This window comes from Rhipicephalus sanguineus, chromosome 9, assembly GCF_013339695.2.
Source record: "Rhipicephalus sanguineus isolate Rsan-2018 chromosome 9, BIME_Rsan_1.4, whole genome shotgun sequence".
Taxonomy (NCBI): Eukaryota; Metazoa; Arthropoda; class Arachnida; order Ixodida; family Ixodidae; genus Rhipicephalus; species Rhipicephalus sanguineus.
Window position 1 is genome coordinate 53,576,546 of NC_051184.2, and position 14,575 is coordinate 53,591,120.

Consider the following 14,575-nt stretch of genomic DNA (forward strand, 5'->3'; position numbering starts at 1 on the left):
AAACTGGATTTGGCTCAATATCACCTACGCAGAATAAAACCTGTGTAAAGTCAAACGAATAAAGTCATCACACTGCCCTGTGTGCATTGTACAGGAAGGCATAGCCCACTTGATCCGCTCCTGCAAGCTATTTATGAGTCTGAAAAGAAAAGCCTTAAGGGGGGACACTGTACTTCAGAGAGAAATGCTAAATTTTTTCATGTATTTAAAAACAAACTTAACAGTATAATTCAGTTTTTAATGCTGATTTTGAAAATGTAATTATTTTTTTCCTATGTCGATTAGTTTTTGAGATATCTTAAAATTAATTACCCATTGTTTCCAGGTACGGTACACAAAAAAATTTTATTATAGAGCTACTATTGACACATGCCTAGATACTAATGAACATAAGGCACACAGGGGTAGGAATGCTTTTTTGATCTGATGATCTTTAGCTAGGTTGTAGCACCTTGATTTTCAGTGTTGCAGACACATCCACTTTATGCTCCAATTTTGTGCCAAATATAAAATGTTTGAAGATATTATTCAAAAATTCACAACTACCCCTGTGTGCACTACAGATAGAGCTACATGTCACAACAAAAATGACAGTCCTAGCTGCTCTGAAGGCAGAGATATCTTTCTGGCAAGTTTGCAACCGCAGCAAAATTTGAATCCTGAGAAATCGTGAAAAAACACAACAAGTCCATTTTGGGCAAACTCTAGCATGGAATAGTCGTGTATTTACAATAATTTACAATTTCAGCATTCTCGGTAGGTACCAGGCAGGTAGTCCTTCTGCTTTGAGTCCCCTAAATGCCTTTTTTTCAACGCCCGCTGCATGTTTTCTGCAGAGGCACGCTTGCGAGCTGATGCTGTTGATCTGCGACGGTCTTTTTCTGCCATGCATTTTTTAGCCGAAGGTCCAGGTCCAGACACATTCATTGTAGCGAAGATCTCATTCAGCGCTGTTTGGTGATTGCCAGTGGTCTTCATAGCGCGCGTGGCAAGAATGTTCACAACGAACGGGTTACATGTTTTTCCGCTGTTCACGCGCGGCGAGCTCCACACCGGCGCGTTATCACCGCAGATCTCGCACGACGTAACAATCTTTACGGCGAGGCCGTATTCGCGCTCACCTATGCGCAGACACATCGCCGTCGCACCCTTTGCACTTCACGTTTGACTGCAGAGCGTTTAGAGCGTCGAGGCTCACCAGAGCGAAGCGCGTCTCCATCACATCCGAGCCAGCCGCGGCGTCGTCCGTGGCAGTGTCGTTTGCACAAGCGAGAAGACCCGATTTTCGCGTGATGGCCGGCGTTTATGCTAGGTTCCGGAGTTTTACTTCCGCGTCCTTCTCGATCTTCAACAAATCCAACATGACGGTGTCGCGCCGAAACATCTGTCGAACGTGGTCGCTGTCAGAGCCGCTTTCACCCGCTAGGCCTAACCCACAGTCAGCGTCTTCGGGGGCGCTTGGCACGGGAGGCAAACTACCGTCGACATCTTCTGAAGGTGATCGGCGCTTCTTTTGAAAGTTGTACACTTTCCGTTTCTTTGTCCGCCCACCGAATTTGTACTTCGTAGCAAACTTTGGCGTCGAATTCGGCATGGTTGCGCGTTTCAGCCGCGTTGTCCGACACGAACTCCCGCGGCCCGACAGCGTTGCCAGATTGGAAAGGGGCTTCGACACCAACCCCAGAACAAAATTTCACCAGATTTCACCAACACTACAAAATGGCGACTATGACGTCATTTTTTTTTCTTTTTAGCGTTTTACTTTGCAAAAGCCCTGCCCCATAGAAAATATTTTTTGTTGTTTATAACAATATTATTACAAAGGAGAGTGATTTGATTATTTCTGCATTTTTTACTTGTGGCTGTCAGCGTATTCGTATAAAATTTTTTTTTCCGTCGCCGGCACGGGGACGGAGCCCCGCCCCTAGAAAACGGACCAATCAGAAATCAGTTTACGTTTGGAGTTCTGAGTTCTGAGAAGAGCCACGCGTCTACGGCGTGTTCTTCAGCTATACTGTTTTCCATATACTATTGAACACGAAACAAAATATCTACGGCCCCTGGGTCCGTGGCCTTGGAACACTGAACGCGCGCCTGACTGAATGGGCCATAAAACGTGGGGACAAGTGGTTGTTTGTGTGTGTGTGTGTGTGTGTGTGTGTGTGTGTGTGTGTGTGTGTGTGTGTGTGTGTGTGTGGTGCGAGGAGGAGAGCGCCAGCGAACCATTTGAGCTGCGTGGACAATTCCTATTTTTGTGCATCAGTCGATCAACACTGCACAAAAACGTGCTGCTGTCGACGCCAAAGGCCCCACCGCTGCCATTGAAGAAGGCAGGCGTGCGTGTGCTTCCCGCAACATCCGGTGACCGTGTGCCTATGGCACACTGTGTATCGGCAGGCAAACTTCTCAACGAACAAAGCACCGCGGAGTGACATACGAGAACGGAAGAAAGACAATATATATAAAAATAGAAGATACGGGACGGGGGGGGGGGGGGGGGGGCGAACGGAGGGCGGCGGAGGGAGCAGGAATGTCTTTTCGAGGAAAAAAAAAGCATGGGAAGAGGGTGGATGGTGCACCATCGAAGCTGCGTAGTCCGCAGGCGCCTCTTCCGAGCAGGCAAAGAAACAAACGCCGTAGACGGATGAAATGGGCTACGTACAGATGGGAAGAACAGCGGGGGAGGGGCGGGAATGTAGCTATCTTTTGTACTACACTCGTACGGTTGTGTGTGGGGGTGGGGAGAGAGCGAGGGGGCACGGGTGCGCGCAAACGAAGACGCGTCTGCACGTGGCAGTGGCGCTCAACAGATGCATCCACCGTCGTGAAGTGATGCACGAATAGTGAGGCAACCACTTTCGAAACAGCTCCAGGATCCCATAACACTTTCTTTGCAACAAATATTCGCAGATTTTAACATTAAAGGAACATTACGATTACTTTTAATCGACAAAAACTACTACAATTATCTAGACTGAGGTAGGCGTACACATCAGCGACTGGAGCATTCGGGTTATTTTGTAACTATACCTACATTGAAATACAACAGTGACAAGACTATTCAAGCGTGGCTTTTTGTCACTAGCCTTTAAATAAAACTGAGGCATAAGAATTAAGGTCTCTTTAACCGAACACCGCACATCGAGCTAAACATTTATTGAAACAGATAAACCAACCGGTTATCACGTAATGGGCTTTAGCGCCACTATAGTGCCTAGAATATTCTAGGCACTATAGCGCCACAGACAGATAAATATCATTGTTGAAAACTGGATCTGCAAGAAATTTACATCACGCGATAACATTTGCTTCCAAAGGTAGCGCATCCAAGAGGGGACAAGGCGAATGACGCATAAACACACATACACAGCATATTGTGTATGTACAGCGATGTGCATCTGCTGGGGGCGAAGCCAGAAATTTTTTTTTCGGCGAGGGGGGGGGGGGTCAACATACTTTATGTATGTTCGTGAGTGCATTTGTATGTGTGCGCAAGCAAAACTGAAAATTTTCGGGGGGGGGGGGGGGGTTGAATCCCCCCCCCCCCCTGGCTACCCCCTGATGTCTATGCCTGTCTATTTGTCATTCGCCGTCCCGTCTTGCATGCGCTATGCCTTTGGAAGATTGCAAGTGAGCCCGCCGTGCAACACATAAGAGTTGCGTCTGTTGTTAGTCATGCATGTAAGCGTGTACAAAAATGACCCCTCAATGTCGTTACTTCTGGGTTTTCCGTCCATGCTGAAGAGTGTATATTGGAAAAATATTTGGTATTTCGAATATACACTATTCGATTCGAATGCCGAATCGAATAGAACACTATTCGATTAATTATTCGAAATTTTAGAATATATATTCGCACACGTACTCCTAGAAACAGGCAAGGAGGTTTTTGAGTGGCCCACCCAATGATGTTAAAAAAAGATGCTGGAGTGGAAAAACCGAACGATAAAACGTCGTCAGCTAAGAAAAAGTAGCAAGTCAGCTAGTCACATGTGCTCGATCTACATATACCTTACACCATGCCCATACATCTCGTTTTGTCTTATGATGAAGCCAGTGTCCACAAACCGACTTCAGTTATTTAGCCCTGTTTACTGTTTTTATCCACTTAGCGCGTGTTAAGGGCCCCAAAACTACAAAGAAAACAAGAGGTAAAGACAAGGTTGGTTTTGAACACGGACCTTCGATGGCTAATTGTTCCGAACAGATACTTCCCAACGTGCCTCTATGTTACTGGCATCCTTATCAAAGCCTTGGCGAGCTTTACATACTCATTCGGATATATTCCTTTCCTCGTAACCGACCAATGACTAACCTATAGCATTTACGTCACCAGAACAAGGGCATTTTCTAATCAGACATCAGACGAGAAGGGTAGGCTATTCAGGTAAGGTATGTCCAAACGCTGGCTTCACATTCGCTTCTCCGAAGTTTCGATTACTTCCACTCTAGAATTTTTTTAACCTCCTTAGAGCCCGTCGCCTTCTAGAGCCATAAAGGTGGATATGCATAAACAAGGAGAAGGAGAAAATTAACTTTATTACTGAAGACAAGAGGTACGAGCGGGGTGGCGTCCAGCAGGCCCGCGAACTGTCCCGCGACCTTCGCCACCATAGAGTTAATATACTGACTCTAGAGGAAAAGCTCCCCATAGGGCCCATGCATTGAAACCTATAACCGCATGGGTTCCGCCATGATGGAACAAAACGATCGGTGCCAGCGTTGCCAGACCCTGAGACGCTCGCCATATTTGACGGTAGTTATCAGTTTTAATCTACCAACCTAAGCCAGCTACGCGCTGTTCAGAGAACATCAGCTGTGTTTTGATGCGTGAAGCCGTGTGTTAGTGTACGGTTGTCTGTGCAGCTGGTCCGGTTGATAACAGTTAAATTTCCACCTGTTTGTGCGTGGTTTTTACTAGCGCTCCCTACCAAAGTTTCTCCGTTCGCTGGCACAAAGGTCGAGAGATTCGCAGCTCGAAGCAAAGTCCGTAGGCCGTGGTCGCGCGCTGATTCGACTTGCAATGGCGAGACACCTGTATCCACGTTCTTTTTCAGCTCATTGCTGCCGTACTTCAGCGCAGAGAGCCGTAACGCAGAAAAATGTCGATTGCAGCATGCAGCGGCGAACGTGAGTGAGACATCTCCCGAAAGCTTCAATCGAAACTAAAGTTACACGGCCCACGAAGCTTTATCGCCGTTAAAAAGTACCAAAAAAAATCGGTTGCGACTAGTTCGTACATAACTTTCAGGGCTTGTCTCATCTCTTCTTTGCCGCCCGTCCTGGTTTGCACTGATGCACTGAAGTTTCCAGCTCGAAAGAAAAAAGGGCTGTCACATGAAGTCGAGCGGTATGCGGCGACAGAAAACGCACACAACGGGACACTATGACAACTACGAGATACACGTCGCGAACGAAGTTTCAGGGGCTTTAACACGACGCGCAAACCGGCGCAATCGGCCGCAAGCACGCACTCGCGTACTCGCGTGTTGATATGGTGGTGCCATCTAGTTAACCAGCCTGCAGACGCTCCTGTCCGCGCGCAGAAAATTGCATAAATAGCCGTCGTATTCTTTCGTAGAAGTATTCAAAATAAACACAAAACAATATCCGCAAGTTTTTAATTGCGCAGATGCGTCTTTAGGATTGATATGTGATGGCAAGAATGACAACGTTCCAAGATGTCAGCGTTCTTGTGGTTATAGGTCTCGCGGCCCAGCTTTTCCTCTAGAGTCAGTATATTAACTCTATGTTCGCCACACAATGAGCCTGCTCGGCCGGTTTCGGTTTGAAGGTTTATAGATTTGAGTGCAGCAAGAAACTGGCGCTACTCGTGGGATGTGGTGTGGTTTGAAGCAATAAGTTGTCGGCAACAACGCGGTGTAAATAAGAATAATTGTAGTGACAAGCCACTCCTCAACGTTTTTCACCACTTTTCACCAGATTTTGTCTGGTGTAGCCGTTCTGGCACCTCAACACCAGCAGCCCCCAATTTTCACCAGATTTTCCCAATCTGGTGCCGAATTTCACCATCTGGCAACGCTGCGGCCCGAGCAGACGACTGTGGAAATCTGCCAATGGCGTGCGCGCTCACTGTCACGTGCACTGGTAGACCAATAGGACCGCGCATCGGGACTAGCTTTTCGCGGGCTTTTTCTTAGTGGCCACTTGGCGTATGCAGTAGTGGTGGCGCGAAAAATAAAAAAGAAACGCGGCTCTTTCGAACGGGACCAAGATGGCCGCGATCAGAGACGTAGAATGGCAGCTGCGCGTCCTGCAAGAAAGCCCATTTTTGCGCGTCCATCGAGAAATATTCGCGTCACATGCATGATATAAAACGCTACTGCGGCTAAAATATCAATCCAGGACGCGTGAAAATTTGCCAGATTATGCATCAGTCACTGCAAAATCCGAAAATAACATTTTCAAAAAAACGATTTTTTCGCGATTTTTCGGTTTCTAAGACCCGTGTCCCCCCTTAATGTCCACACTCAAAGTTCACGACAGTCATATCTTCAGCTAAGAAATGTTCTTGGACATAACAAGGAAACCACTACCTGTGCATTTCATGCAACAAAAGCACTTCTGAACTTTCTTAGAGACATAGTTCAGGGAAGCACTTCAGTTTATTTACCATTGTGGTGGTGTTTTACCATTGTGATGGTGTTTTACCATTCTGGTGCGTGTTCTGTATACGTCGCGCAGTGTGTATGCCACTTAGTTCTTGATCATGCCCACTTGCAGTAGCATTGCTAGGCATTCCACTTGGCAAACCTCTCCAATCAGGACTGCTCGACAGGCAGTAGCGTATCCAGAATTTTTTTTTTTTTGGGGGGGGGGGGGCCAGGCACTTCTCCGCCCAACCACTACCACTTTGCTATGCCAGTATCGACAGGGTTTACAGGGCAGTTGATGCTGCAGGAGACCTGAACTATTGGCCCAACCACAAGAAGCTTTGATAAGACCCATATCAATATTCATATAAGATAATGAGACGATAAAACGCATTTAATAATCTATTTCTCTTGCTCTCTATCTCAGTGATAGTACCTGTCCCGAATCCAGGTGGAAGCCTTGATGCAAAACAGTGAGAATTGCTGACCTGTAAAGACTACTACAGCCAATGGGCAATGCCTGTACACAAAACAGTGCTTGTGTTTGTCGGTCTCTGTTTGCTGCACTTATTGATTAGGCACTGAGGCCCATTTGCACATGCATTTTCTCAGTCTTTCTTTGTTGAGGTTTTAATACTATAGACATGTTGTCATTCACTCAAGTGCAACCAAAAGTGCTGTTGAATCGAGGCCAGGCCCACAGACACAATCGTGCGCACATATACGTACATGTACAAATGTGGATATGCAAACCACACCTACAGAGAAAAAGATAAGAGATAAATTTTGGGGAGTTTTATGCAGCAAAACCACAACGTGATTATGAAGCACGCCGTAGTGGAGTACTGTGCATTAATTTTGACCACCTGAGGTTCTTTAACGTGCCCCTAAATCCAAGTGCCGTGGCTGGAAGTCATAGCCGCATTCTCAAGCCTGGCAGCCCGACACCTTATCTGCTAAGCAATGATGGCGGGTAGAGAGGTATGCAGAAATAAAAAAAAAAACTGGACTCGCACCTGGACTCGTAGGCAAAGTTGACCTTCTTTCGAGTCTCAGGGTCAGCAGCCATCTTCATGATGGGCATCACGTGCGGATGCTTCAGCGTCACCTTCCGTTTGCCAGACTCGACCTAGGAGGAGCGAACCACATGACCACAACAAACTGCACATTCGTGCTCAACTGAAACTGCAGCTACAATCAAGGCGGGGCCATGGAACTAAAACACCCAGCTAGATCCTAAGCATCCTTACGTGAAACAATACTACTACTACTACTACTACTACTACTACTACTACTACTACTACTACTACTACTACTACTACTACTACTACTAGTACTACTACTAAAAACACTCAAACCTCATTATAACAGTTGCATCTGACATGAAAATAAGTTTGTTATATCCAAAAATTCGTTATAAATGTATATTTGTAGCACTCTATATATGACAATGCTATTCTTCATTTACTTCGTTATAACCGATAATTCGTTATATCCGTGTTCGTTTACTAATACTAGCTTTACCACCACCACCAGTACTTTTCAAAGCCTTAAAGCCACTTACAACTCTACTGCTACGGCTAGCTGCTACCACCAACTCCTACTACTAACTGCTGCTACTACTGCTGCTGTTACCCCACACTGCAATACTCACTGAAGTGTTCATGCTACATCCACCATTACTTTGGCTGCTCTTAGTGCTTCCTCTAACGCCTACTGAAGCATTAGTGCTACAACTACAACTACTACCCTCTGACACCATAGTTACCGTTGCATGCTGGTACCACCTCCATCACTCCCAAAGCATTACAGTTGCAATTCTCTGCTGCTCCTACCACTGCTACGGCTTCCAGTACTTCCTAAGCATTAGTGCAACTGCTACTACTGTTACTACTACTACTAGTACAATTGCTGGCACAACCTTCTGCATTTCTCAAAGCATTGAAGCTAATACGACTCGCTACTGCCAATATTACTGTTACTACTATACTGCTAGCAGATACAGTACATCCTGAAGCATTGCTGCTACAACAATAACCACCACTCGAACTACACTACGTCGTCAACGCACCATCTCGAGGCTTTTGACAAAGTCCTCGGGCATTCCCTTCAGCTGTTCTTCGGTGAACTCGAGCACCGTGTTCTCCTCGTTGCAGTTCTTGCTGTACTTCACCTCGAGCTCGCTGATTTCGTTCTTGAGCTGCTTCACCTGCTTCTGCACTTCCGCGTCCAGATGGAGACCTGCAGAAGCCCGGCAGTGTGTCGTGACCCGCGCCTCTCTCCCAGTGACTAGAACTTCATCAGTGTGTGCGGTGATGGGTCTAATTTAGGGACAGCCACGACAAAATTTGACACTGCATAAAAAGCCTAGTTTCAGAATAGATCTAGAGGAGCCTCTGTGCAAAACGCGTGGATGAATACAGGAATGGCAGCCTACGATCTCGTACAGTGTACGTATTTCGCTTCGTCCCTGTATTACTCGGGCTTATTTACCGGCTTGCTGTGCGATTTACATCATGTTATTTCTCCATTAAATAGCGATCATATCTTTCGTATCAGTGAAAAAGGGAAAAAAAAAAGACCCACTTCCTTGTATATTTATTTATTTATTTAGAAATACTGTTAACACTCGCTTGAGGGTCATTACGGGGAGGTATGACACTCTGCGTCAATTAAGTAGGCACATAATTACGCAACTTACAAGAATAACTTACACATGGCCTTTATGTGTATCACTTTCAGCCTGTGTTGCATGTTACTATCCCAAAAACAAACGTAAGCATACGCTAATTAATTTTGATTACCTACATTTTCAAAGTAGTAACAGTGACAGCTACTTACATTTTTCAAAAAATTATGATGATCAGTGTAAACATTAAACGTTTGCTCAACTGGGGTTTGACAGTGGCTTCGGAAACAAGTTAAAAAGTATTTTCTCCTGGCGGTTTGACCCATCGCTTCTAAAATAAATTTTTACGAGAATGACTTATTTGCTGGCTTTTTAAATGGAAGACTGGCAAATAAGATAGGTACTGCAGTGGGAAAAGTGAGATGCAAACAGGGTAAATAATGTGAATAACGTCAGTTAAAGCAAAGGAACGTACTATACAACAGCAACCGAAGACAAACTTGTCGAGTGTTCGATTTTACTCATCTGCCTACTTTTTTCATTCCGCATTGGGCGAAGTGTAAAATAGTCGCTCTTAGAAGCTACGCCGATTCGGTATCTTGTCCGAGAAACTGAAAGTATTGTAAAAATCCACCGAATTACTTCGTGCGGCAGAGCTCGCGCCGAAACTGCACCTCGTTGGATTTTAATTTTTGTTTTTTCATTGCCACGCCGGTTTGACCTTGACTATGCGGGTGTAGCCAGTGGCTCAGGGTACCACAATACACCATTTACTGTCGTCCCTCTCTCCACTACTCACCATCTCTCTTGCGCAGCTTGATGAGTTTTTCGAGGAATCGTTTCTTTTCTGGCGAAAGGCAGCTGATGTCCTTCTTCTCCAGCACAAGCAGCTTCTCAAAGATGTCAGTCCGCATGCTGATTGGGAGTTGAAGAAGAAGAAGACAATGAGGAGAAAATTTGAAGCTTGCTGCGGCTAAAGACAGCACGAACTTGCCCGTTTTATTGGGACAAACGAGCAATCAGGTGTGGAAGTAATGAGAGCGGCCTGCACAATTTGTGTACACTCTTGTAGGAGCTACCCTGCTATTGTGATCTTTACGATTCACGACCTTTACGCTGGAGTAGGCGGCAGTGGTCCAATTTTCATGGCCCTGCTGATCCTTGCAATGTGTTCGTGCCGAAGGAGAGTTCTTATTTGTTCACTTGACAATATTGAGCGTAATTGCACGGAAGTTCAGTAATTAATTGCCGCATAGTTGGTTTCTAGGTTCCAAGTGTTACAAATGGAGTTTAAACTGAAAACAGAACAGTGCACCAGTGTAGTTTTGGAATTGTTTGTGCTTGGATTAACTCTGACAAAGAACATTAAAAAGTGTTTTGGAAAAAGGCTGCAAAACTGCAGAGTGACAAAGATGGTTTAACTACAATCTGCTCGCAGCTTCCCATAAGAATCTAAACAACTGGTTAAGTTAACGCAAGATGGTGTGTGACTGCACTGGCATATTCACGGACAACTACAAACATTCTCCAAGCACAAAAAAAAAAAAAAGGCTGAAGAACCGGAAACTTTAAAAACTGAAAATGTGTAGCAATTTCCTTTTAAATATAAACTTTGCTCATTACTGCATACATTTTATGTTGCGTGCAATACTGTGAACATACACAAAGGTCAAACATTCCAATCCACTGCTGGCTGCAACTCACTCAATCTCGATTTGAAACTCGTTGAGCTTGCTCGACACCTTGGCACTGGCGTCACGAAGTTCCTTCCTGGCTGAAACATACATTGGGAGCTCGAGGTAGAGCTTCTCGTTGGCAAATATACGTTGGCCCTCTGCGATTTCCTGCACAGTCGAGAAGGTCAGATAAGCAAAGGTGGACAAAAAAAGTCAGCATGCAACGTTTGCATTATTGAGACATGATCATCGTGCACCCCTTCTCGTGAGAAGGGGCGGAAGACAAGGCGTGCAAACACAGGAAACCCATCAACACAAACGTCATTTGTGTTGTCTGGCATTCGTGTTTTCTGGATCTCCTTTCTTGCATCCATGTCACAGGTCGGCAAACTCACTCACTCATATCGCACCGTGAGTCTGAGTGAGTCCGGGTGAGTAATATTTTGGCGAGTTTGAGTTCGAGCGAGTCCAGTTGATGAAAATTTTAGTGATTCTGAGTCTGAGTGAGTCCGGTTGAGGAAAATATCGGTGAATCTGAGTCCGAGTGAGCCCCAAGCGCAAATTAGATTTCTTGAGTGAACCTGACCTCTACCTTTTGTTGCTGACTTATGGTCCTATCTCATCTTCAGCATTACCATATGCCTTATATTGGCTTATGTTTATACTCAAGTCTATTCACACATCTCAACACACCAGCTTTCATGTGCCACCGCAATATTTATTGATCAGAGGCGTGAGTTAGGGGAAGCGGGTGCACGACCTCCCCCTGCAAACTATTTGATGGGACGTTCTTGATAAAAATATCTCATTTGAGGCACGTATTTCATAAAAATACCTTTACTGGATTGAAACCACTGATAACTCGTATTTGAAGGTACAAGATTAAAAAGCATATCATAGAGCACCGATTTTGAGATAATATTGGCGTTGAAGAGCACTGACACCATGATCGAAAAAGCTAATTTTACGCTGACGGACTCGTGAGTCGACTCACTCAGGCTCACGCAGACTCAGGTAAAGCCTGAGTGAGTTTGGCTGAGTAATATGTTGGTGAGCTTGAGTCAGAATGAGTTCGGTTGAGAAAAAGTTTAGTGAGTCTGAGTGAGTCCAATTGAGGACAATTTTGTTGAGTCTGAGTCCGAGTGAGCCCTCAGAGCAATTATATATATCTTGAGTGAGTCTGAGTGAGTTCCAATTTTTTTGCCAACCTATGGTTCATGTACACATGCCTCGCCTTCTTTCATGATCAATCGCTACCAGCTTGCTCAAGCTTATCGTTTTGGATCCTCTTCAACACATCACTGATGTGCGCATTGTCAGGACATCTTTTACAACTCATGAATTTGCATGCAAAACAAAGAACACGATTAACATCTATTCCTTAGGGTGGTTGATTAAATATTACCTGTGAATTTCATGCGTGAGCTTAAAGACATAGCGTGAATGAAACTTCCAAAGGTGAAAAAAGTACCACAGAACAGGAGTCAGCAACCCTTTTGAGGCGGAGGGTTGCATTGCATGAAGCCGACACGGCGGGGACCGAACGGCAAATCACGAGGGCTTTGCAGGCAAAGCAGAAAAAATTCGGCGAATTGACAATAATTTACCAAAATGGAACGGAAATCATGTTTATTTTCAGCACACATGTCACAAGGTTGCAGTTTGCAAACAGGTTACAAGGAAAAAATTTAAAGAAATGCTTTCAATGCGACTTTTAATGCTGAACATTCTTAGCCAACTCGCAAATATATCTACATCAGGTTTGCTCACAGACAGACTCAGAAAGTCGTGGAGGTGTTCATCAGTTAGTAGGGAACACTAGTTCGATTCAATGAACTTCATTCTCAAGAAAATACTTTCACAGATGTATGTACTGTCCCCTTTTATGGACTTATGAAAAGAAATGAAGTGAAGACGTTATCTGGCAAAGTCTGAAAATGGGGGACAATGCCAGGAAGCAGTCTTTCTATGTACCTGTCTAACACCACTGGAGGTCAAAACTGCCATGTCGGCCTTAAGGTAGAAAGTGACAAGGGGAGGCGACGTCATTTTGGGGGCCGCAGGTTTCCGACCCCTGCCATAGAAAATCGAAACAAAGGCTCAGTTGTCAAAGTTTGACGTCCTTCAGGAATGTAAGTTAGTCCCCCAATCATTTTTGCAGCGCAGATTATAAAAAAAAACACAAAAGAAGGCATGAACACAGTACGAGCGCTCGTCCTGTCATGTCTCCTTTTGTATGCGTTTTTTTTATATAATTTGCGCTGCAAAAATGATTGCCAGTTCTAGCAACCAACTAACCCGCATTACCGCTTCAGTAGTTAGTTCGACTTGCAATGTTGAATTAAATTTAAGGGAGTGGATATTCGCCCGGCATCCGGCTGAATTGCGCGAGCGGAACTTGGCCGGCAGTGTCTCCTCATTGGCCGGCTGTAGTCACGTGGTTAATGCCGGAATCCTGAGGCAAAAAGCGCTTTGCCGGCACGGGTGTATTTGCCGAGTGTCATTTCGCGAGTGGCCGTCAAGCGAAGATGCCGGCATTTAGTGAGAGAACAATTATATGCCGGTAGTTTCACTTACCCACGCCGTCGCCACATCCGAAAACGCACGCCGTGACGGCAACAGTTGTCCGGTTCTGGTTTGGCCGGCAGTTTGCTTTTGCGGCCGGCCGTCAAGCGACGAGCGCCGGCACTTAGCGCACCGGTATTTGCGAGTTTCATTTCGCGAGCGGCCGTCAAGCAAAGAGTGCCATCATTTAGAACCACGCCGTCGCCACGTCTGAAAACGCACGCCGTGACGTGGTTTGACCGGCAGTTTGCTTTCGCGAGCGGCCGGCCGTCAAGCGACGAGCGCCGGCACTTAGCGCGGAGACAATTATTTGCCGGTAGTTTTACTTATCCATGGTATAGCCTCCCCTGAAAACAGGCAGCTGTGACTACTACGACGGCACAAGTCGTCCGGTTGTGGTTTGACCGGCATGCAATTTGCTTTCGCGAGCGGCAGGCCGTCAAGCGACGAGCGCCGGCACTCAGCGCGGAGACAATTATTTGCCGGTAGTTTTACTTATCCATGGTATAGCGTCCCCTGAAAACATGCTGTGACTACTACAACGGCACAAGTCGTCCGGTTGTGGTTTGACCGGCATTTGTGCTGTTACTTCGTAGAACCTGACGGTATATCCTCCACTTAGAATGCCCTGCGAACTTCGCAAGTGTACCGTTGCCTTTCATAGTGCACATTGGAGTGAAAAAAAAAAGGGGGGGGGGGTCGTGTTTCAATTTTTTATTTCTATGTTGCCAAAATAAATGTCATACATTTAGAACTTACGAAAAATTCTGAAATGCACAATACTCACACGAAAGTTTCATATTTTTGTTCTTTGGCTGCCTCTGATGACATATGGAAGGGCTATGTATGATATCAGCAAAGGGGCTACTGAACATCTTGTGCGTTTCTATGAGATGAAAAAGTCCTTGGCCTGGGAATGTCGCTGGAGCCAACATTTCAACAAACGGGCCTGCTTTGTCAGGGCAGCCTTGATGATAACAAGTCCACCTGTCGAAATGTTGGCTCTAGCAACATGCCTTTTCAATGATTTTTTAAATCTCTGCAAGCTTCCATCTTATCCTGAATTTGTCTTTGAATGTCGACAACACACT

At 45.5% G+C, this 14,575-nt stretch overlaps 1 protein-coding gene across 1 annotated transcript in view; it reads right to left on the reverse strand.

Annotated features, from left to right (window-relative positions):
- Positions 1-14,575, reverse strand: part of LOC119405166 (thimet oligopeptidase-like) — a 37,719-nt gene that overhangs the window by 19,845 nt on the left and 3,299 nt on the right. The window contains exons 2-5 of the mRNA XM_037671973.2: positions 10,948-11,087; positions 10,043-10,158; positions 8,686-8,855; positions 7,631-7,743 (exon numbers count right to left, since the gene is read on the reverse strand). Coding sequence (XP_037527901.1) covers positions 7,631-7,743; positions 8,686-8,855; positions 10,043-10,158; positions 10,948-11,087 — 539 coding nt within the window. The remainder of the gene's footprint in view (positions 1-7,630; positions 7,744-8,685; positions 8,856-10,042; positions 10,159-10,947; positions 11,088-14,575) is intronic.